Source organism: Perissodus microlepis, chromosome 11 (genome assembly GCF_051167445.1).
Source record: "Perissodus microlepis isolate ML-2025 ecotype Zambia chromosome 11, ASM5116744v1, whole genome shotgun sequence".
Lineage (NCBI taxonomy): Eukaryota > Metazoa > Chordata > Actinopteri > Cichliformes > Cichlidae > Perissodus > Perissodus microlepis.
Window position 1 is genome coordinate 35,733,713 of NC_140471.1, and position 23,788 is coordinate 35,757,500.

Below are 23,788 nucleotides of genomic sequence, written 5' to 3' on the forward strand. Positions count from 1 at the left end.
CCTTGAACATCCCACGGAGCACTGTTCAAGCGATCATTCAGAAATGGAAGGAGTACGGCACAACTGTAAACCTACCAAGACAAGGCCGTCCACCTAAACTCACAGGCCGAACAAGGAGAGCGCTGATCAGAAATGCAGCCAAGAGGCCCATGGTGACTCTGGACGAGCTGCAGAGATCTACAGCTCAGGTGGGGGAATCTGTCCATAGGACAGCTATTAGTCGTGCACTGCACAAAGTTGGCCTTTATGGAAGAGTGGCAAGAAGAAAGCCATTGTTAACAGAAAACCATAGGAAAAATAGACCTGAGTCCAAATTCAAAATTCCAAGAGGTGGAGTGATCATCTGAACTTACCATTCACTGATTTAAATAAAACATCTCACACGTTCACTTTGACAGTGTTTTATACAAATAAGTGACAGTGATTGCAAACAGAGGTTCATTGACTAAATGTCAGTTGTGGGATATGTTTTATTAATGACCTCGCTTTCAAAACTATAGATCAACATGGCTGATTTTTCACATATAGGCCTGAACGTGGTTTATAATAGTTTTAATAATAGTGAGGGAGGAATACAGTATGTCTAGATTTGTGTAGTCTTTCAGGACTAAATGAGACAAGCAGCTGACAGTCAACATAAAAATGACAGGATGGGTACACAGTCACAGAAAGAAGTGTTGTAGATGAGCCAGAAGCTTGAAGACCTCACATTGACTCTAGAATACTTTGGTATACAGAGTACTTCATGGTCCAGTGAAAACAAAACCATCTCACACTGCCGGTGTTACAATCAGGTATTTATTGTCATTCAGCTGAAGATAAAACTGAGGGAATAGCACAGTTACACATTTTAATCTTTTAAATTAAAAACACATCAGCTAAACATGCAACTAGGCCTGGGAGAATTTGGACATCCACATCAATTTTGTAATTTTAGGGACCAAATGCATTGGGGTTTAATCATCAGCGATGATTACTAGCAGCTAGTCGAGTGTCTGAGCAGGTTTGAGGTTACACTGATGATATTCTGCCTCCATCAACATCTACTTGGTGAAAAGTATCAGTGGTCTAATGAAGCCGAGCCAAAGCCTAGTTCAGCTGGCACAATCTGAGAGAGGAGTCATAATCCCACACTCTGAACCCAGGGTAAAGAGGCTCGGTGAATTTGGTGAAGAAGGTGTGCAGGTGTGTCAGGGACCTTCCAGGTGAAACTCTGTAGAAGCACAGGATGCCCTCCTCCCAGTCCAGATACACCGCCACCCTGTGGCAGCCTGATGAAGGAACTGGGATGGCTATGCTTTTGATATCGTGATAGGCGGCATAGCCATGAGCTGAACTGTGCAGTCCCCAAGACTTCTCGTTGTATCCTATTACGCAGCGGTTTCCTACACCTTTGCGACTGATGCCCTTGTAGGTCACACCGATGCCAGCCCAGTTTCCTTCCCACTCAACCTCCCAGTAACAGCGCCCAGTAAGGCCCTGCTGGAACAGGACTTGGGTCCAGTGGTCAAACCGGTCAGGGTGATCAGGGTATGGCTGCTCCTCCCTTCCTTGGCTGACTTTTCGGTTGCCATCAGATAGGACGAGGAGTTTATGAGCGGTGTTAGGATCCAGTGTCAGCTCACATGCATCTGGTGGCAGGAAAAGGTAATAGGAATTAAATATAATTTTTGAGACAGATTTGATAAATCACATACTAAGATCAAAGTTGGATCGACCAAAAAAGGTAACTTGTGTAGCTCTCATTTGCAGTGAGGGAAATAATTATTAGACCCCCCCCTGCTGAATTTGTAATTTTGCTCACTTACAAAGAAATAAACAATCTCTAATTTCTGTGTAGCTTCATTTTAATAGAGAGAAACAGAATATCAACCAAAAATCCAGAAAAACATAAAGAACACATAAACGTTCTAAACTGATTTACGTGTCAGAAAGTGAAATAAGATCCTCGAGCAAATGTGACTTACTACTGGGTCGAGAAACCCTTGTAGTTGGTATTTGTGCCCCTACAACCAAGCCAGAATTCTGAATCGAGATTACAATCCATGGGTCACACAGATTTCAATCAGTCAATGAACCAGATACTTCTAATATATCAACACATTATGTATATGGAGCACACCAATTTCCTCCATTCCAACCTCTCCACCACCATGGGTGAGACCGAAGAGCTGCCAAAGAATGCCAGGGACAGGAATGCAGACCTACACAAGGCTGATGGGCTACAAGACCATCAGCAAGAAGCTTGGTGAGACGGTGACCACTGTTGGTGTGATTATTTAGAAAGGGAATAAATATAATATGACCATCAGTCAACCTTCGTCTGGAGGTCCATGCGGGATCCTGCCTCACAGTGTGAAAGGTGCTGGATCAGCCCAGAACTACACAGAAGGACCTTGTTAACGATGGCAGGTAGGACCACAGTCACCAAGAAGACCACTGCTATCACACTACGCCATACTGGATTGGACTCTGGCAGCACCTGCAAGGCCCCCCTGCTCAAGAAGTTACATGTACAAGCCTGTCTGTACATGTAACTACATGTTTGGCCTCAATTCGACCCGCCATGTTTGGAGGAAGAGATGCACCTGACACACACCCCTTGCTGGTCATATGGAAACAGATGAACTCTGAAACTGACAGCTGCAGGCTTATCTAAAGACCTTGGGATGACATTATGAAGTTTGTGGACACTTCTTTTGGTCTCGGGCTGAATTTTTTACACACCCAGTCCTGATGAAATTGGGAGCAGTTTGTAAATGATTTTCCTCAAAGTGGATTCAAACTAGAGATGGCACGATACCACTTTTTTATGTCCCATACCGATACAGATATCAAAAATTTGGATATTTGCCGATACCGATACAAATCCGATATAGCGTATTTTATAATCAATAAAAAAAATTTTTTTTTAAATATCTTGCTGCATTTTGTATAAGTTCATAGTCAAGTTTAAAAAACTAAACTAAAGCTATTGTGTTATACCTGTATGCAAAAGATACACTGCACCCAAAATATTTCATAGATCAGCAATACTGATCAATCTAATAACCTTAAACCTGCACCATCCTCCCTATTCTGGTATTTTAAAGAGGACTTAGTGGAAATATTAAGCAACCTAACTATTAGGGTTGCAAACTCCTAGCAGAAAAAAAATAAATAAATAATAGGGAACCACCCCCAACCCTCTGCCTCATTATGCTTAACTGACGTAATCCACTTTAATTTAATGCACGTGTAAAAAAAAAAAAAAAATGCACAGAAATCAATAATTTTTCTACAATAATTAAATAGATTCAACATCTTTCTTCAACAGAATTGCAGAATTCACAGATGGTTCCTTCCCAAAGGAAAACATATTATAGCTTACTAGGTTATAAATTTAATTAATAGTTCCTATATACAGTAATGGACTTCTATACATTTTACATCAGATGAAAACTTCGGTTGTAAGATTTGGATAATTATTTATTAAAAACTAGACATTTTAAATGAGAATAAGAAAGAAAAGTATGTCTTTGTGCCCCCTTTTCCCTGTTAATGCCCTACCTGCCCCCCCTGGCTAAACTTTGCTAGACCCGCCCCTGCACAGTTATGTCAGCTACGTAGAAAAAGATCCTGGTGTAGAAAGTAATATTAAATAAATTCTAACAACAGCTTATCAAGCTTAAACGTGCTGCTGTTGTTCAGCCGCTGGTTTCCTCTTTCTGGTGCAAAGTGGGCCAAAAACAAACAAGAGAGACGGACTCGCGACAGAAAAGCCGATCAGCTGATCATTGATCAGTTTCATGATTGAAGCAGCAACAGGAGAGAGAGAGAGAGAGGCAGTCGCTCCCAGCATTCGCTGGCAATGCTTTACAAACATTCAGAGATGAACTTACACACTTGCTTTACTTCTCTGGGATAACTTTCTCAGAGATGAAATGCCGTTTTGGTAGCGAGGCTCCAAATGCTCAACCAGACCGCCGAGAGGTCTGGCACGCCACAGCCGCTCTATCACCTGATGCATACTCCGACATGCTACGGTTATGAGCCGAGTTACACCATGTCGCATGTTTTGTGAGGTGCTTTTGTGATATTTAATGGATCGGATTACATTTTTCTTTTCTCTCCGATATCCGATCCAGTAATTTAGGTCAGTATCGGACCGATACGTAATATCAGATCGGTCCATCTCTAATTTAAACCACTTGAAGATCTTTTGAAATCTTTTACCAAAATGCAAAAAAAGCTTTCTGGAGAAGGCTTCATAAAGTAATGAACAGCAGTACCTCAGTACTGTCAGAGGTTCCCATCATGCACAACTGTTAAAAGGGAGTTTCCCTTTTAACAGGAAGATAGATGTGTTTGTGTTTCCTGCTTCACATCACACCTGCTCACACAACAACAAAACTTACATTTTGCCAGTCCAGATTTTAACCAGCATTCTGCATTGTGGTCCACTCTGTGGGGGGAACAGGGCACACATCAGTACAAACTAAATAATAATGTCCAGATAAGTTTAACAAAGCTTACGCTAAATATAATTCTAATATTTTGGCTCCTTTAATCAGTATATGAATAATAGAGCTGAGTTCACTGTCCCCCTTGGCCTTTGAGCTGTTTAGTGTGCGTTCCTCCCTCAGCAGGCGTGTTTCTTACTTGACTCTGTGGGATTTGGTAAATAATATTGTTTACTGTTTAAACTAGTGCTGTCAGCGTTAAAATGACATTAACGCCATAACTGCATTAATGCGACAAATCTCCGTTAACGCGTTAGCGCGGTTAGCTTGTTAATGCATTGACACCGTCCAGCCTCACGCTGACAGCACTAGCTTAAACATATAATGATGGTATTGGACATTTCCCAGTTAAACCAGCAGGCACTGTGCTTCCATTACAGGAGTTTCAACATTAGCGGTTTTGCTAAAATAAGAGGAAGTGCTGCTTCGGAAATTAGTTACCAGTTAAATAAAGCTCAAAATGTAACAAAACTTCGTATCAGGGAAGGGCTTTAATCTCCCATTTAAGACATCATAAACATGTTTGTTTGGTTTGTTTTTACCTGAGTTTAATATTTTCACAGTGTTCTTCCTCCAGAGCTTCAGAGATGAGCTTCACTCCAGACTCACTGAGGTGATTGTATCTCAGGTCCAGCTCTCTCAGGTGGGATGGGTTGGACTTCACTGCTGAAGCCAAGAAACCACAGCCTTTCTCTGTGATGCTGCAGAATGACAGCCTGTGGAGCAACATCATTTAATATCATATTATTCAATTACCAAAGGTCAAAGTTCCTGATGAAGCAGTCAGTGTGAGCTAGTCTTGGTGATCCACCAACTTCAACTGTGAGGATAATCCACGGAGTCATGAAGGGATCGCTGTTAACTACCTAAACAAATTTAAGACTTACTATAAATCAAACTGGGCAAAGTGTCACATGTTGGCTGTGACATATGTATGTGACACAGGGAAAAGTGGCTATATTTACAAATTTCCTGTTTCCCAAAAAGCCCCAACAAGAGCACAGTTGCTGCATGTAAACAGAACACACCTGTTTAAAGTTATTTTTGGTATCAAAGGTGTTCAATAAACCCCAAACATCCAACCAATTCAATCTGATAACTTTGCACTCTTCCCGAGCATGCCCTCTACTTCACTATTTTATGGGCGTGCCTGCTGATTTGACGTGAATTCCTGAGGCCATAAAATACAAGAAGCCCAATAGGATGCCATTATGAAGCCCCTGTGTAGCGCTGTCCAAGGCTGGACATGTGCTGGACATGTGCTGGACAGTCACGTAGGCCATCCTGTAACCACCAGTTACTAGTGAAAAATGGCTACTCCCTTACCAATTGCTGAGAGGCTGCTGGCAGTTACTAGCCCTCAAACAGGTGCTGCACTGAAAACCTCCTTGTGATGGCTTTGGTCGCTAGCAGGTTGCAGTCGTCGCCAGTAGTTTGCATAGAAGACGCTGATTTGCCTGCAGGCACTTGTCATTTACTCTGTCTTATTTCACCTGGCAACTGTCAGCCAGTGTTGGTCAAGTTACTTGAAAAAAGTTATTAGTAAATAATTACTGATTACTTCTCCAAAATGTAATCCCATTACTTTACTGATTATTTATTTTTAAAAGTAATTAGTTGCTTAGCTACTTTGTAAAAACATGATAAAAAACCTGAATATGTAATAAAGCAACAGACCTTTCAGCCCAATTCAATTTTTTCTGCATAATCCATCATATAAAATTGAATCAAATGTAAAAGTCTTTTTTGTTTTATTAGTTTTAATTTTTTAACTTTATGCATCAAGCAAAAATTTAATTATATGCAACACTCTTTGACTGGAAGAAATTGTTTAACATTTAAACCTATTTTCTGCATATTCCAGCATATAAAATAAAATAATGCTTTGTGTTTACACTCAGTCTTTCAAATAGATGCAAGTAAAACAGAGCAGAAAATAAATAAAATCAAAGACTCAGCAGCTCTTAAATCTATTGTCACCTGTTTAGCAGGAGTGGGGCGGGTGGAGGTTTGCCCACTCAGATTTGAAGTTTAATTTTTCGCTGTAGAAAGAAGTTTTCTTCCCATGCAGAGTGTAGAGCGGACGCTGATGTTTCTGTCGCTTTGTACAGAATCAAACTAAAAGTAATGTGAGTACTTCCAAGCTTTAAATGCCATCACTCCATATTATCCATCGTTGATCTGCACACGTCTGTTACCACGGATGTCGCACGCTCGTACGTCGTTGTCATGAGACACTCTCACAAACAAAATCACAGTTTATTAACGCAGTGTGCTTACGGGAAGGTAACAGTAATCTAATTACTTTTTTGCAATAGTAATCCCTTACTTTACTCGTTACTTGAAAAAGTAATCAGATTACAGTAACGTGTTATTGAAATGCGATACTGCCCATCTGTGCTGCCAGCAACCTCCACAAACTACCCGCCAACTATTCAGGGATTACACATTTTTTTTAGCAACTGAAGGTTGTCAGGAGGTCTGCGACTAGTTTCGAGGCCTCTGGGCTAGTCTCTTATCTTAGGCCTCTTTCACCCAGAGTCAAGAAAGGAAGCTCAGTGTCAGATTTCATCCTGAAAAGTAAACTATCCCCTCCTCCTGCTGATCCTGCCCATGGGCTTCATCAGATAAAACTGGCTTCAGTGGACTCTATTTCTAAGCTATTGGTAGCTGGTCTTGCTCTTTGTTGATGCTGGGAGCAGAAAAAGAAGAGAGGCATCAAGCCACTTGGAGTATAAACATCACATCCTCCGAATTTTAGACACATATTCATCCTGAGTGCGTCCTGAGTGTTTCACCTAGAAATAAGTCCACTGGCTGAGCCAGTGAAGGACTTATTATCTAAGTTACATTAAGACATGAAACATTAAAAACATCTAATATGAGGGGAAAATGTTTTAGCTTTTTTTTTTCTTTTAAATATGAGACACTACAAAAAATCAATGTCACTATTTAGGAAAAAATCTAACTTTGGTGAGCAGATCATCTCACTAATAAAGTCACTCCACTATATTTGAAGTCGTTTTACCTTAGTGTTACCAGTTTGCAGCTTACTTTTCCCAGACCGAAACAAAGTAGCTGCACTCCCAGATCTTCAATGTCATTGTCACTCAGATCCAGCTCTTTAAGATGTGATGAGGGACAGCTCAGGACAGAAGCTAGACTCTCACAGACCCTCTTGGTGATATGACATCGGTTCAGCCTGAAAGAGCAGACAGGGTGGCATCAAAGTCATAGCAAAGTCATTAGAACAGAACTCTCAGGGACCAAGGGTGCATGTACAACATATGACTGAGTTATTAAAAGATTCATTTATGTGCAAAATACTTTTTAAAAAAATGCAAAACTCAAAATATTGAATGATCAGTAATAAAATGTTTAAAACTGGAGACTATACAGGAAAAAAAAAGTCTGAATAGAAAAAGAAACACCTTACAAAATTATTTTTACTCTTTAGTATTTAAATCATCTCAAATTCAGAAGTACACACAAATCCAAGACTCGATCACCTCAGTGTCTGCAGCCTGCAGCGTGGGCTCTGGAGTCCGCTGCAGAGTATCTCGACGCCCAAGTCCTGCAAGCTGTTGTCATTTAAATTTAAGTCCAACAGTTCTGAGGATGATGAGGTGAGAGTGGAGGATAGCGCATGACAGCAGTGTGGGGTGAGACTGCAGTCATTTAACCTGAGAAACAGAATGACAAACATGATTGAAACTATACAAAACATTTCAAAATGTACATTTTTAATTGAAATGTTTCCATCTGACACATAATATGAAGGGGTAAACACTCAAAGCTGCCTATACTTTAGCCTGAATCAAAGTTCAACTTTGCACTAAAAATGAAAACTTACATGAGTCCTAACGTGGCCACTCACAGGTATGCTGAATAATGTTAATTGCCTGACTTAATTGCCTTGGAGGTGTCAATTAGACCAGTGGTCCCCAACCTTTTTTTGCACCACGGACGGTTTAATGTCAGACAATATTTTCACGGACCAGCCTTTAAGGTGTGGCGGATAAATACAACAAAATAAAATGATACAACCGAGACAAAAACTGTGGTATTTTGGAAATATAAAAATAAACTCAAATTCACTGTGGAATTGTGTAACTTTATTAGCAGCGTCCTCCTAAAACACGCCAACAACATTAAGAGTAACATCCTCCTCTCCGCCCCTTAATGCTCTCTGCTCGCTATGGTAACGCGTAAATATTTCTTTCAAAATAAGACGCACAACTACAGCACAGGAAAAGACCCAGGGAAACTGAGTTAATGATAAAAACCCTGAAATTTGACACCCGAGCCTCAACTCTCGGGGCCAGGTACCAAACGACTCACGGACCGATACCAGTCCATTGGCCGTGGGTTGGGGACCGCTATATTAGAAAATAACATTACAATCAATTTGAAGTAGAAAAGTGTAGCCTCCCAAACAGTTTTTCTGTTCTGGTAAATGATAAGTTGTTACCAAGTTTGTTATTGTCCTTGAAATATCATGAAATTATTTTGAGGCTATTTATCACACAGCCCAGGTGTGAGTGAAATCTAAATTCGAGAGATACTTGCATTGCTGAGCGTGATGCTTTAAGGACTGGAAGGAGCCTCATGAGCCCTTCTTCACTTCTGGAGTATTTCTTAAGTTCAAACAGCTCGAGCTCTTCTTGTGATGTCAGCAACACAAAGACCAGTGTTGCCCACTGAACTGCAGAAAATTTGATCATTGTTGGGTCTTGGCCCGAGTTTAAGTAGTTGTGGATCTCCTCCAACAGACAATGGTAGTTTAACTCATTCAGGCAGTGGAACAGATTTATACACCTGTCAGGATGTGAAGTCTGCCTAATTTTCTCCTTGATGTACTCAATTGTTTCCTCGTGACTTTGGGAGGGTCCGCAAGGTTTTATCTCTATCTTCAGTTCTCTGAGCAGGACCTGATTGGATTCCAGAGACAGTCCCAGGAGGAATCGCAGGAAGAGATCCAGGTGACCGCTGTCACTTTGTAAGGCTTTGTCCACTGCAGCTTTGTGCAGTTTGGATGCTGACTTTGTTCTGGACTGTTCGGGTTTTTCAGTCATCAGGTTTACACCGCTGGTTTTATACATCACATGCACAAATAAAGCTGCCAGAAACTCTTGGACAGAGAGGTGGATGAAGCAGAAGACTTTCTGCTGCATCACAGATTCTTCCCTGAACACCTGAGTGCATACTCCTGAATACACTGAAGCTTCTTTCACATCAATACCACAGTCTCTAAGATCATCCTCATAGAAAATCAGGTTGCCCTTCTCCAACTGCTGGAAGGCCAACTTCCCAAGTGACATGATTACTCGGTTACTCTCCTGGGTGTCCAGTTGTTGCTCCTCAGAGTACTTGGCATACATCTGTTTGGTCTGATGTGTCACAAAGTGGATGTACATCTGAGTCAACGTCTTGGGCATTTTCCCTCCTGCTGCACTGGAACACATCTTTCCAAGGACAATCGAGGAAATCCAGCAAAACACCGGAACATGGCACATGATGTACAGGCTTCTCGTTGACTTGATGTGAGTAACAACTCTCCTAGCTAAGTTTTCATCTTCAATCCTCTTGTGGAAGTACAGTTCCTTCTGAAGGTTGCCAAAGCCTCTTATCTCTGTCACCCGGTCTACATACCGTGGAGGGATGCAGCTGGCTGCAGCTGGTCGGGTAGTTATCCACACGCAGGCTTTGGGTAGCAGGTTACCGGCAATGAGGTTTGTCAGCAGAACATCCACTGAAACTGTCTGTGAAGAATCACAACATTTCTCATTGCCGCTGAAATCTAGCTGGAGTCTGCACTCATCCAGACCATCCAAGACAAACAGAACTTTGTAGAGGTTCAGGTCTCTGATTCCAGAATCTTTCAGGTCTGAGGAGAACTCACACAGGAGCTCCATCAAGCTGTAGCTTTGACTTCTGAGCAAATTCAGTTCCCTGAAAGGAAGTGAGAATAGGAGCTGGATGTCCTGATTGGCCTTCTCCTCTGACCAGTCCAGCATGAACTTCTGTGCCAACACAGTTTTACCGATGCCTGCTATGCCCTTGGTGAGCACCGTTCTGATGGGTTTCCCTTGTTTGGATAAGGGCTTGAAGATGTCCCCACCCTTGATAGATCCTTGGTCCACAGGCCTTGGTCGGTTGGTAGCAATCTCAATTTGCCTCACTTCATGTTCAGTGTTGATTTCGCCCATGTCTCCTTCAAGCACATAGATTTCTGTATAGATTTTGTTGAAAGCAGTGGCATTTCCTTGATTTGGTATCCCTTCAGCCATGTCCTTATATTTCAGCTGCATATGACGCTTAAGTTTGAGCTGGTACATGATGAGTGATCCATAATACTCTGAGAGGATAGAAAATAGTCATAACTTTAAGACATTCGAGATTTTTTTTCATTGTAATGATAAATATTTTGTACTGTCTATTTAAAAAATGAATTAAAACTTGTACACCAAATTCTTAGAAATTACTTTTGTGCAAACACAAAAACAGTTACAGACAAATACAATCTCTTACTTTGCTCAAGGATGTAAACATACTGTTCTTTTTTCATGGTCCTGAAAATGTGGAAGCAAATCTGCCGAAATGCTTCTTTGGCCGAAGCTTCAGACAGAACCAATTCATCATCAACCAGCACCTTCTCTTCCGCCACTTTTTCATGCCCTCCATTTGGGTCAAGATCCGTGAGAATACTTTGTAGATTTGATGTGACAAAATTTAAAACCTCAGTCTGAAATTCCTGAAATAAATACATTTAAAAACAAGTTTTGCTTTTTAAAAATGTGTTTAAAGCATAATGGTAGGGGAAATGGTAGGGGAAAAAACAAAAAACCCTACCACAATGTGTACATTTGTGGTTAGATATAGGATGAGTCAGCAAGGTGCACAGATGAAATATTTTGCATGAACAGAATGTGTTATGTCCTGAGGGGAAAATCTTTGAAAGACACCCACGTTTAAATCCTGGTTCTCAGTGCTTGAAGTCTGACCACTCAGTTGTGAAAACCTGCATCTATAAAAAAAAACATTTTAAAACAACATTAAGATTTCACATTGCCCGGAAATGGGCTACAATTACATTTTCTTTGTCACTTGGTATATTTTATACTTTGTTTTACTGAATGTATTGCAATTTTTAAACTGCTATTTTTCATTCCCTTTTCTCTGAGTTTAGCTCTCAGTTCAGATCAAGTCCAACAGATAATAAACCTTGGAACCTGGACAGCATCATCTTCACTTAGCTTCTTTGTGTTGATACATAAATGAATCAAGAGCAGTGAAGCTTCACTTAACAGTATTCTTGCGTATGCATGCAAGAAAGACATCACAAAGAAAGCACTGAAGACACTTTTGGCCAGTAACAACAGTCTGCAGTCACCAGTGTAAAACTATCTGTCTGTCAGTGCTATAAAACACTAATGGCAGTTTTGTAAGTGAGCAGCAGTTTTCTGTAACTGGACTGATTACATCAGCATTTGTAGGTTTTTAGGAAACAAAGTCCTTTTTCAGACTCGCCTGTTCTTAATGCTGCTTAACGCTGACACCAACTACATTATCAGTCGAGAAGAATGTGCGGGAATTTGGTCCTAACCCTGCCAACCAGAGCTCAAACCGTCCCACTAATTCAATTCAACTCAATTTTATTTATATAGCGCCAAATCACAACAACAGTCGCCTCAAGGCGCTTTATATTGTACAGTAGATCGTACAATAATCTACTGTACTGTACTCCCACTAAAATCCTGAAATGTGTAGGAAAGCTTCAGCTCCTGGATTAGACCAGGAAATCCACCCTCGACCTGCCTTCTCCTGAGAATCAGACCATCCAGAACCTCAGTTTCATCTTTTTTTGTTGAGATACATCAGGAAGAGCTCGTCATCGCTTCATGTTCATGTGAGGACAAATTAGCAAAAATCACAATGTTTTCAATGTGCGTATTACACAACAAGTTCACATGCCAAAAATTGGGAATTTCATGTTGTTTTTCACAATGCGCTTGGCATGTGATAGTCTTCAAGCTAAAATGCAGAGACTAATGGGATAGAAATGGAGAGATTAAGACATTTACACATTAAACACATTAAAAATTACACAATAAAAAGTGTCTTCAATAACACGTTTCTGAAATCTGTAACGTCTGACCCACTGAAGATAAAACATTATTTACTCTTAGATCTTAGCTAGACCAATCCAGAAAACAGTTGCTCCATCTTCGAGGCCTTTAAGGGTCTCAGCTGTTTCAACTAGAGTTCATTCTTATATCAAAGACTCCTTGATTTTTACTGCTACACGTTTCCAAAGAGAAACAACTGCATCAGCCTGGAGCTTGCTTGGTATCTTTTGGTTATCATCCTTTCTGCTCTGCTTTAACCTGCTTATGTGTGCTGCTCTTTGTACGTGTTGGTCATGGTCACGGAAATGAACTGTCTACGTCCTTATTTAGAAATTAGAGTGCAGTTTATTGGTCACTAGCAGAACTTTTTCCCACTCTAATCTGGACTGCTTACCTTTTACCAGCAAGAGATTCTCCTCCACTCAGCTGTGGAGGAATGTCCATGGATACGTTACTCTTCATGGACAGTTCACTGGGACACAGAGACCCAGCTGCTGCCTGATCCCTGGAACCCAGAACACAATTAAACTGGTTTCTACTGCCATTTTAAAGGGCCTGGAAAAAACATACAGATACTCAGAGTATTTCATTAAATTAGCATTTGTTTCCAGCGCTGCTGCAGTATTAAAGATATAGGCCATTAAAATAAAATACTGCTGAGTGAATATAATCAAGTGAATATATTCACCAAAGACAAGGAGTCACACCTGTTACACTTTTCCAGTTTACAGCCGAGCTAAAGCAGGATTTACTGCACTGTGTTTGATGCCAGGTCTCTCTTGGAAATGAGATTTTTACTTGGATAAATAAAGGACTAACAAAACGTTTGTTTGTAGGAATCTAGCTACTCAAAGTAAAGGATATGGAGTATGCAACCTTTGCAAATGTGCCTAGATCAGACTGGCTCTTACATAGCATTTTTACTCTACCTGAGCACTTACAGCATTTTATACAACAGATGCACTGATTAATTTCAATTCAATTTTATTTATACAGCGGCAAATCACAAAAACAGTCACCACAAGCAACTTTTTATTGTAAGGTAAAGGCCCTACAATAGTACAATCATAGTACATTAATGAGACAGGCCCCTCCCATACCTTCGTTGTGTGTTCACACACCTTTTAGAAAAGGTTTATTGTGGAAGAAGGTGGAGAAAAGTTAGAGCTGGAATCTGAGCAAACTATAAAAAGTAACTAACAATAGATGCAACAACATGTGTCAAATTAACCACATTTTAGCTGCTGTTAGCTCCTGCACTGTGAACAGTAGTAACTGCAACACCAAGTAACAGCTAGTAACCAGGCCTCACAGCCACAGCAGCCTGCTGCTCCACCAGCTGTGGCGACGTGAGGAAGGTGAAATTAACATGGTAAGTAAATAGATGGAGGGACATAATTAGGAGGGGAGAGATTCAAGGATGATGACTGGCTGCTTTGACCATGAGTCACTGCTAAAAGCTAAATCAGAACAAGAACACTTTAATAATGTCATGGTCCCTGTGTCTGCCCGGCCGGCCCCGCAAGGCTACATTTGTTATGGTTGTTCTCTCTCCTCTTGTCGCTCTGCCTGGGCAGAGCTCACTGCGGGCTCCTGCTATTGGCCCACGCACCTGGCTCTAATTGCTCAGCTGATTACTCCATGGCTATTTAAGGCGAGGGTTCGGATCCTGTCATCGCTGGATGATTGCATGAGACACGCTAGTGTTAGCTTTTGTGATATCTCGTGAATGAGTTTGCCTTTTGAGATTTGTCTCGCTTTGTGAACAGTCTCCCTGGACCTGCTGCTCTCTTTGCTGCTTTGGATTACGAGCGTGTTGGTGTGTGGATTCGTGTGGTGGAGCGCAAGTGTGTGAAAGGACCTTTCCCTTCCCAAATCAGCAGAATATATAAAGTGTAGCTTTTAACCAGAAAATGCATTTTCTGAAGAGACTGCAGTGTGGATGCTGATAGCTGAATGTTTTGAGCTGAAATGAAATAATTGTTGAATGTTAAGTTAAAAATGTTGAATGAGCTGAAAAATACAGAATTTTCTACCTGAAAACAAAAGTGCAGAACTGTTGAAAGCTGACGTTCACGCAGAAGGAGTTGGAAAGTAGCTTAACATGTTTAAAATGTAAATTTGAAAAAGCTGAGTAATGACAAGAGGAAATTCAGAGTCATAAAACATCTGAATGAATATTAAAAATTCATATTCTTTTAATCACTGAATGACTGAAATGTGGAAAAATCCGAGTTTTAATCATCCAGTCAGAAAAGATGATTCTAAAAGTCATCAACTGACTCTGAATGCCCAGATCTGAACCACCTGTGTGCAGAAGCGAAATCCACCAATGAACAATAAGCCTCAATTTAATGGGCCAATCAGAATCCAGTTGGCCTACACTAACTATTAATATACTATTACAGTGTGCAAAACCCTGTCAAATCTGCCTCAGTGTACCTGTTGAAAAACAGTTTCTAAATCAAGGACCCTAACTCCTGTTAAAATTATTTTTGAACTGTGAGGATCCCTAGGAGTTTTTCTACACAATTCAATTCAATTCAATTTTATTTATATAGCGCCAAATCACAACAAAAGTCGCCTCAAGGCGCTTCATAGATACAGAGAAAAACCCAACAATCATATGACCCCCTATGAGCAAGCACTTTGGCGACAGTGGGAAGGAAAAACTCCCTTTTAACAGGAAATTCATTTTTGATATGAAAGGAAGGTTGGAGATTGGCCTATAATTAGCTCAGACTGCTGGGTCTAGAGATGCTTTTTGAGTAAAGGTTTAACCACAGCCAGCTTGAAGGCCTGTGGTACATAGCCGATTATTAGAGATAGGTTGATCATATTTAAGATCGAAGAATTAATCAATGGCAGGACTTCTTTGAGCAGTTTTGTAGGAATGGGGTCTAAAAGACACGTTGATGGTTTGGAGGAAGTAATTATTGAAGTTAACCCAGAAAGATCAATTGGAGAAAAAGAGTCTAACTTAACATCAATGGTACTAAGAGTAGCTGTAGATAATATTACATCTGTGGGATGATTACTGGTAATTTTTTCTCTAATGATAAAAATTTTATTTGTGAAGAAGTTCATGAAGTCATTACTAGTTAACGTTAAAGGGATGGTTGGCTCAACAGAGCTCTGACTCTTTGTCAGCCTGGCTACAGTGCTGAAGAGAAACCTGGGGTTGTTCTTATTTTCTTCAATCAGTGATGAATAGTAAGATGTTCTGGCTTTGCGGAGGGCTTTCTTATAAAGCAGCAAACTATTTCTCCAGGCTAAATGATGATCCTCTAAATTTGTGACACGCCATTTCCTCTCCAGATTACGAGTCATCTGCTTTAGGCTACGTGTTTGAGAATTATACCACGGAGTCAGGTACTTCTGATTAGAGACCTTAGTTTTCACTGGAGCTACAGTATCCAGAGTCGTACGTAGTGAGGAGGTGAAATTATTAACAAGATAATCAACCTCTGTTGGGGTAGCGTTCAGATAGCTGCTCTGCTCTGTGTTGGTACAGGGCATTGAAGATGATAACAGTGGGTGGATTATATTCTTAAACTTAGTTACAGCGCTTTCAGAAAGACATCTACTTTGATAAAATCTACTCTCCACCGCTGTGTAATCAATTATTGTAAATGTAAATGTTATCAGGAAATGATCAGACAGGAGAGGGTTTTCAGGAAACACTGTTAAATGTTCAGTTTCTATGCCATATGTTAAAACAAGATCTAGAGTGTGATTAAAGTGGTGGGTGGGTTCTTTTACATTTTGAGAGAAGCCAATTGAGTCTAATAACAGACTAAATGCCATGTTGAGGCTGTCATTTTTAGCATCTACATGGATGTTAAAATCACCCACAATAATTATTTTATTTGAGCTCAGAACTAAATTAGATATAAAGTCTGAGAAAACAGACAGAAACTCTGTGTAAGGCCCAGGTGGACGATAGATGATAACAAGTAAGACTGGTTTCTGAGTTTCACAGCTGGGGTGGACAATGTTAAGCATCAGGCTTTCAAATGAATTAAAAGTCTGTCTTGGTCTTTCATTAATTAATAGGCTGGTGTGAAAAATTGCTGCCACACCTCCCCCTCGGCCTGTGCTTCGAGGTTTCTGGTAGTTAGAATGACTCGGGGGTGTTGATTCATTTAAACTAACATAATCATCCTGCTGCAACCAGGTTTCTGTAAGGCAGAGTAAATCAATTTGTTGATCAATTATTAAGTCATGTACTAACAGAGACTTGGAGGAGAGAGACCTAATATTTAATAATCCACATTTCACTGTTTTACTCTTTGGTTCAGATGTGGATACTGTACTGTTCTTTCTTTGTGATTGTTTATGTTTAAGTTGTTTGTTGCTGGTTTTTAGTTTGTTTTTTGTCTGTTTGGGAGCTGACACAGTCTCTATGGAGATGGGTTTTTGGGGGGTAGCAGGAGGAGAGAAGCTGCAGAGAGGCGTGTAAGACTGCAACTCTGCTTCCTGGTCCCAACTCTGGATAGTCATATTTTGGGCGGTTTAATAAATTTGTCCATATTTCTAGAAATGAGAGCTGCTCCATCCAAAGTGGGATGGATGCCGTCTCTCCTAACAAGACCAGGTTTCCTCCAGAAGGTTTGCCAATTATCTATGAAGCCCACATCATTTCTGGGACACCACTCAGACAGCCAGCAATTTAAGGAGAACATGCGGCTAAACATGTCACAACAGTGTGTTCTTTATGTTCCTGTTGTCAGAAATTTGGCCACAGGAAAAAATTCAAAAAATGGGGTCATTCCTGCTGTTGAGACAAACTCCTGACTAAAAATACAATGTATCTCTATGGGTCAGTTAAAAGGTACTCCCTTCACTTGGATTGACACAGTTCAAAAAGTTTACATCTCTGAGCTTTGAAAGACATGCTGTTGGAAAGAGAACAACGGTGGCTACGTTTTGAGGGTAAAATTATGGCTGTAGAGCAAACACTGTGCACACAGCACCAGTTGAAACAGAAGTTTTTAAGATTAATCTTGGCAGAGTGACAGACAGAGCTCGTTAAGCAGGCAGGTGTGAGCCTGGTTGCTATCCGCTCTCTAAGTCTGACGTCATTAGCCATGTCTGGGCCCAAACTCCGCTGCAGGTCCATAAGTCAAACGAACACTGCATGCTGCAGGCATCCATGAAAACAGAATTTATTAAACTTAACGGAGTTAGAAGTTACCAAGGAGTTAGCTCACTAGTTTCCATCTAAATATAATATAGGCTGTCCTGACTGAGAGATTTCTGAAACAAATTAAGACGTACAGCTCTGCTGTCACTTCCAAGATAAATGAAGACAGAAAAGTAAACAGCAGTGACGTTTGCAGGGTTACTGAAGTTGAGCTAGCTGGTATATAATGATGTGCTACGTGATCGCTAGCGACAGAGCTATGTTAGCATAACATAAACACAGTGAAGCTGGAGGATGAACGCTAACTTTTTTCCACACGACAAAAGTTAACGTGAGGGTTTCTGATGGTTAGAGACAAATGCAATCACATGGCAGGATGCTGTAAACGGACCAAACTTCAGCAGGAGAACAACTGAGATAATCCATCCACAATACGAGGTTAGTCATTAATATACTGCTGCTGGGCTGGGCTGGAGTTACATCACTTAAAGACCGGATAGCGAGTCCAGCCAGTGGCACCACACACACAGACATGCGCCTCTCTTCTGCTGCTTTAAATAAAGAGAAAAGTGACCTCGAAAACAAATGCTTCCCAAGAAAAAACTACAACTTGTATTGACAAAATTCTTTCACCGTGAGTGCCAGCAATGTCCAGTCTACAGAATTCTCAGTTGTCATGCCTGTGGAGTTTATTATATGGACGTGGTGACGGTGTAAAGACAGCCTGTACGTCTGATTTTCACATGAATTTTAAGAGCCATTTTAACATTGGACTGTGGAAGAGCTGCAGGGAGGAGGCTGTTAATTGGTGACATTTATGAAAGAACCATAACATCTACTACAATAACAATAACATTGGATGACAGAGGGCAACGATGGCTACGTTTTGAGGGTAAAATGATCGCTGTAGACCGAACGCTTTGGACACAGCAGCAGTTTAAAGAGATAGAGATAAAGATAAATTTTTCCCCTGCTCCCACTCTAGCAGTTGAGCTGTCTCACTCTAACCTCCAACATTCCGTCCCATACACACCCATTATAAACTCTGAAACAGGTGAAAAAACATCATGAAACTTAAACTGGAACTGAAGAAAAAGTATAATAGATATTGAAAAGATAAATACAAGTTCAATGTCTTGGCTTTGTTTTAAAGTTTGAATGGTGGCTCTAGGTCAACGTATGATGAAGTAGATACAGTTGAAAGATGAGTAAGTTGAATGAGAATTTGAAGATTCTCCCATTGAAATACATGGGAAATTTTAGTTGAATAAAGCTGAATAATTTCAAAAATATAAAAGTTAAAAATACGAAAAATACAAGCAATAATGTCCAAAAGAAGAGGAATCTAACAGTGGTTGAATGTTTTTTCTAAGTTGAATGGTGTTCAAATAGTTAGAGTACAAAAAAACGTATGGAATAGATAATATTTATAAAGAAAATAGAATAAAGATTTGGAGGACAATACTGTGGATGCTTAATCAGCATCCACACTAATTATCACATGCTGCAGTGCCGCTGAGGACTAACCCGACTGTAAATAGCTACAACATGTGAACAACAGCGGATAGAACTAAAGCACAACCACACTAGTCCCTCAAAGACCATGTGTGTAACTGGTGCAGCATCACCTAAAGGCACCAGCTGTTTGGAGAGTTTTGTTCGAACAGGCTTTATTTGGTGATGAATTTTATATCTGCAAAGACTTGCACATTCACAGGCATGGAAATACTCAAGGTAGTGTCACAAATTCATTCAGGTTTGTTTTTCCACAAGTTATTAAGTGCAGCACACCATACAGTCAGTAAATATAACTACACTGGTTGGCCTGATGAAAAAAAAGAATAGAAATCAAGAATATTTTGAGTCCTGAAATTTAGTGTGAGACAAAAAAAGAAGATTATTTTTCCTTTTTATTGAGTCACATTTTGTCTCTTACCTTCTATGAGTCGGAGATTCTCCTCCACTCAGCTGTGAAGGAATGTCCATGGACACGTTACTCTTCATGGACAGTTCACTGGGACACAGAGACCCAGCTGTTGCCTGATCCCTGGAACCCAGAACACAACACCACCATGTTTAGTAGGGCCTGGAAAAAAGTGCAGGCTTTCACATTCATTAGCACTAACTAACTAACCCCTGATAACATCGTCATGCCTTCTTAAGCTTCACTTTAGCTTCTGTGTCCTGCGTTTGAATTTCTCTATTAGCCGTTCCAAAAAAAGGTTTCTCCTACCTTTTTGTAGCGACTTCCACAGTCGTTAGAGGCCAGGGATGGAGCCTGCCTATTTGCCTGACACGCAGTCAACTTTACGCAATAATTCGAGAGGTGGAATTGCTTGCTTGTTTATTAAAGTGCTTTGAGAGTTTACAGAGTAATGTGATTGGCTCCTTTTGACAGAGCCCTCCTCTCTGTCAAAATCAAACCAGTGAATGACAGACTGACAACGCCCTCTTAATGTCACCGCTAGCACCCACGTGACTCCCGTTACACATCACCATAACAACCAAACAAATGAAAACCCAGTGATCGTCAAAATCCAATACATTCAGTTATGGCTCCTACACTTTTGAAAACTGTTTTAAAGATTTCAGTGACAGTTCACTCACATGCTCGCCTCCATGTGGTGTGGTGTGGACAGATCCTCACTTTTCCTCTTTGAAATTCTTCGGTTCGGTCCGTTTTTTTGTGGAGATTCACGTGTTTGCCTCTAATAAAAAAAAAGAAAGAAAGAAACAAAGCAGAAAGCACAGCACACTTGTGGGTCATATGAATAAATAAACTTCACTTTGAAACAGGCTTTCCCAAAACCATAGCTTTTTATAGGGCAGCTAGGCCAAAGCCGGTGAGCCCAGGAGATAGGAGAGGCCCACTGAACATGACTATCAGATGGGCCCTTCACATCACATGGAATGCACATTTTTGCCTTGGTAAATGGTAAATGGCCTGTATTTGTATAGCGCTTTACACTACATTCACTCATTCACTCATTCACCCATTCACACACACATTCACACACTGGTGATGGGAAGCTACATTGTAGCCACAGCTGCCCTGGGGCGCACTGACAGAGGGCAGCTGTGACCTTGTTACATTAAACTTATTTACATTAACATTTAAGCCATGATTCTATTTTATGAACCAAAGCTTAACTTTATTTATTCAGTACACAGTGTGTACATTATATTTATATCAACATTTTACACTTTAATGATTAAATTACACACCTTTTTTGAAATTATGGCAGAGGAGCACGCTGGGAAATATATTACTTACGCTCGGGGCTTCGGTCATGAGTACCTTTGATACAGACAACTCAGAAGTTTTGTTACTGTAACAAGGCTCAAAGGTTATTGCAGAAGCTTACAAAAACGTGTCTATACTCCTGACATTATTTGTGCAATTACAGTGTGTGTGTTTGAGAGAGAATGTGAGATGCAGCGTTTGTTTCAGTACAAAGTGATGATAGCTAAAACAAATGTGTCCTGGAGTTACACCTGTGGGGTTTCCAATGAGTGAACATTTCAAAATATGCATGACTGTACTGCTGAAGGGTGAAGTAAAGAGACGAGCTGAGATTACAGATTACACCAAGTTGCGAAATAGCTGCATCTTTACAAATAAGTTATCTCTAATTTGACTTGCACTGATACCATCTGAATAACACACAACTTAACTGAACCTGCAACCATAACTAACTGAAGAAAAGTCTGTTAATGCAGTCTGATCTGTGGAAAATGTTCTGCCCAGTGACACAGAACAAATCTGGGGAAAAGCTTTTGTCCCAGAACAGGGAGAACTAAAGGGGCACAGACAAGACTCTGGATATGACGGCGGAAAGGCCGAATAGCAGGCTATCATGGTGATCTGAAATCTGAACAGAAATAAAAATGCAATCCTCCTTTAATTACATTAAAGTATACTGTTATACTAAAGCTACAAGATTCTCCATGAAACCATCAAACACAGTCAGGCAAATTTCATATTCAGACAAGAAATAACTGAATTGCAGAATATGTAACATCCTTCGAGAAAAGGACGGCCACAATAAGATACACCAAAGACAGTGCACTGACCAGATGTACTCTAGGCTGAAATAAATTAATTAAATGTTTGAATGAAAAACAATGTTTATGGAAATGGCTAGGTGCGATAAAAAAAAAGCTGCACAGATCCTAGGAAACTAAACATGGGGCAAAAAGCTGCCCGGTAGTGTAAAATATAAAGAACATGAACATATGGAAACTATGACGTTTATGTGATCAGAATGTATTTTTCACAAATTCTCACAACAACAAATAGAAGCAGGGTTTGTTTTTAATGGTCTCATTTATTCACATTTTCTACTTTAATGATAGCTTCATAACTGAAGCTATCATTAAAAAAAAAAAAAAAAACTAGATTCGCTTATTTTAAAAAAAAAAAATCGGGATACTGTTTAATAATGCGGGTCAAGAGACCTGAGGTAGGCGTTCCAGTCCCTGACTGACTGCCTTTAGTGTCAGGCAGTGCAAACAGGGGTACGGGTGAAAGGCCCGTATCCTGAAATGGAGCAAGGACAAGACAAAAACCTCCCCCTTACCTTAATGCCTTTCCGTGTTGAACGTCGCTTTAATTGATATTTAACTAAACGAAGCTGAGCGCTGACGCGAAACATTAAAACTCTTGTTGCGCAGTTTTGTTGTTTTTACTTTCGTTTCTTTCTTTTTGGACTCAGCTGGTAAGCAGAGTAAATGCTGCACACAGACAAACTCCAAATGTAACCTTAAAGTCTTATTTCATTCACTTTTTTAAATTAATGTACCGCCCTCTGCACGACATACTTACTATACAAATGCCACTGTGCTGAATGTTAATAACTGCCTTGGACGACAGCAATGGCAGCTCCTTGTCACAGTACTTCCTTGTTTTGCGTTGTTGCCGTGTGTCAAGGGGAGGGGCGGAGCGTAACAAAAATTACCATTGTGGTTGAAAATGGACGGGGAGGGCACAGTGATGTTGAATGTGAAGACCAACAAACAAAACAGTGTAAAATATAAAAAGCCCCCCAGACGGCGCCTTTCTGTGGGGCTTTATGTATTTGACACTTTTGTTAATATAAAACAGTGGCAATGGAGTTTAAAAGTGTGACTCTGTCATGTTTTACTGCTGCTGAGTTTTCAGCTGCAGCTTGGTTTCATTTGGAAAAAGACTTTCACCACCAGGTGGCAGCATTTCACCAGAAGGTTTGAGTGTAGCTCACACCAGGGGCGATTCTAGGATCAGAGCTTTGGGGGTGCTGAGCACCAGGGGCGGAGCGTGGGGGTGGCTTACTGGGCTTAAGCCCGGGTTGTTTTGTCAGAAGCCCGGGGTCTTTTGGAGTGTAATTTTTTCATAGTTAGATGCCTGGCTGACAACTGTATAAAACAAAAAGTACACACAATATTCGAAGCACATAGTGCACACTAGGGCTGCACGATTAATCGTTAGAAAATCGCGATCTCGATTCATACTTATGTGCGATCTCATTTCCAAATGACAACGATTTAAAAAAAAAAAAGACGACGACGATTGTACCGCATTTTGATCCGGGACGTAATCTGCATGAAAACAAGCGCTCACTCTTCCTGCTCAACAAATGACAAGGGCGGAGCCTTATACCACGTGATACAGAAGCTGTGCCGTGTGATGCTAAAATTAGCAGGGAAAAAACAACGGAGAGCAGGTCAGGGATGATGAGAAAGTGACAGGAGAAAATCCGTCCCGGTCAACCACCCAAACATCAATAACGGGAACCTTATACAGCGCTTCCCTATACACGTCGAACTCCCGCAGGCACAAAGAAATTACGGAGGCTATCACTTATCACCTGACCAAAGATATGGCTCCATCAACACTGTGCAAAACGAGGGATTTAGGAAAATGATCAACACCCTAGACAAACGCTACACAGTGCCGTCCCGCAACTATTTTTCTATTGTTGCACTACCTGCTCTATACACGCAGTGTCGAGCAACGGTGGAGACGGAATTTC

At 40.6% G+C, this 23,788-nt stretch overlaps 1 protein-coding gene across 2 annotated transcripts; it reads right to left on the reverse strand.

Annotated features, from left to right (window-relative positions):
• Positions 1 to 452: 452 nt before the first annotated feature.
• Positions 453 to 22,693, reverse strand: LOC146378421 (NACHT, LRR and PYD domains-containing protein 3-like). 2 transcript variants are annotated; one of them, XM_084944444.1, is made up of 12 exons: positions 22,358 to 22,693; positions 20,385 to 20,485; positions 19,714 to 19,824; positions 13,026 to 13,136; positions 11,472 to 11,529; positions 11,034 to 11,256; positions 9,072 to 10,860; positions 8,012 to 8,185; positions 7,531 to 7,704; positions 5,045 to 5,218; positions 4,398 to 4,444; positions 453 to 1,631 (listed from the first exon to the last, which is right to left on the reverse strand). In XM_084944444.1, exons 1-12 carry the CDS (start codon positions 22,430 to 22,432, stop codon positions 1,090 to 1,092), a joined length of 3,579 nt encoding a protein of 1,192 aa, XP_084800570.1. In that variant the 5' UTR covers positions 22,433 to 22,693; the 3' UTR covers positions 453 to 1,089. The 2 variants fall into 2 exon arrangements, with proteins under 2 accessions (XP_084800570.1, XP_084800571.1); XM_084944445.1 differs by having other exon boundaries at positions 19,714 to 20,485; positions 22,603 to 22,676.
• Between the last annotated feature and the right edge of the window lie 1,095 nt (positions 22,694 to 23,788).

What these genes read in the sequence shown, in the direction of transcription:
- LOC146378421 (XM_084944444.1), bottom strand. Translation starts at nt 22,432, where the DNA reads ATGTTTCGCGTCAGCGCTCAGCTTCGTTTAGTTAAATATCAATTAAAG. An exon ending in GAATCTCTTGCTGGTAAAAG is followed by an intron (nt 11,530 to 13,025) that starts GTAAGCAGTCCA and finishes TTTTTTTTATAG; the next exon opens with ATGCAGGTTTTCACAACTGA. An exon ending in TGTTTACATCCTTGAGCAAA is followed by an intron (nt 10,861 to 11,033) that starts GTAAGAGATTGT and finishes CTATCCTCTCAG; the next exon opens with AGTATTATGGATCACTCATC.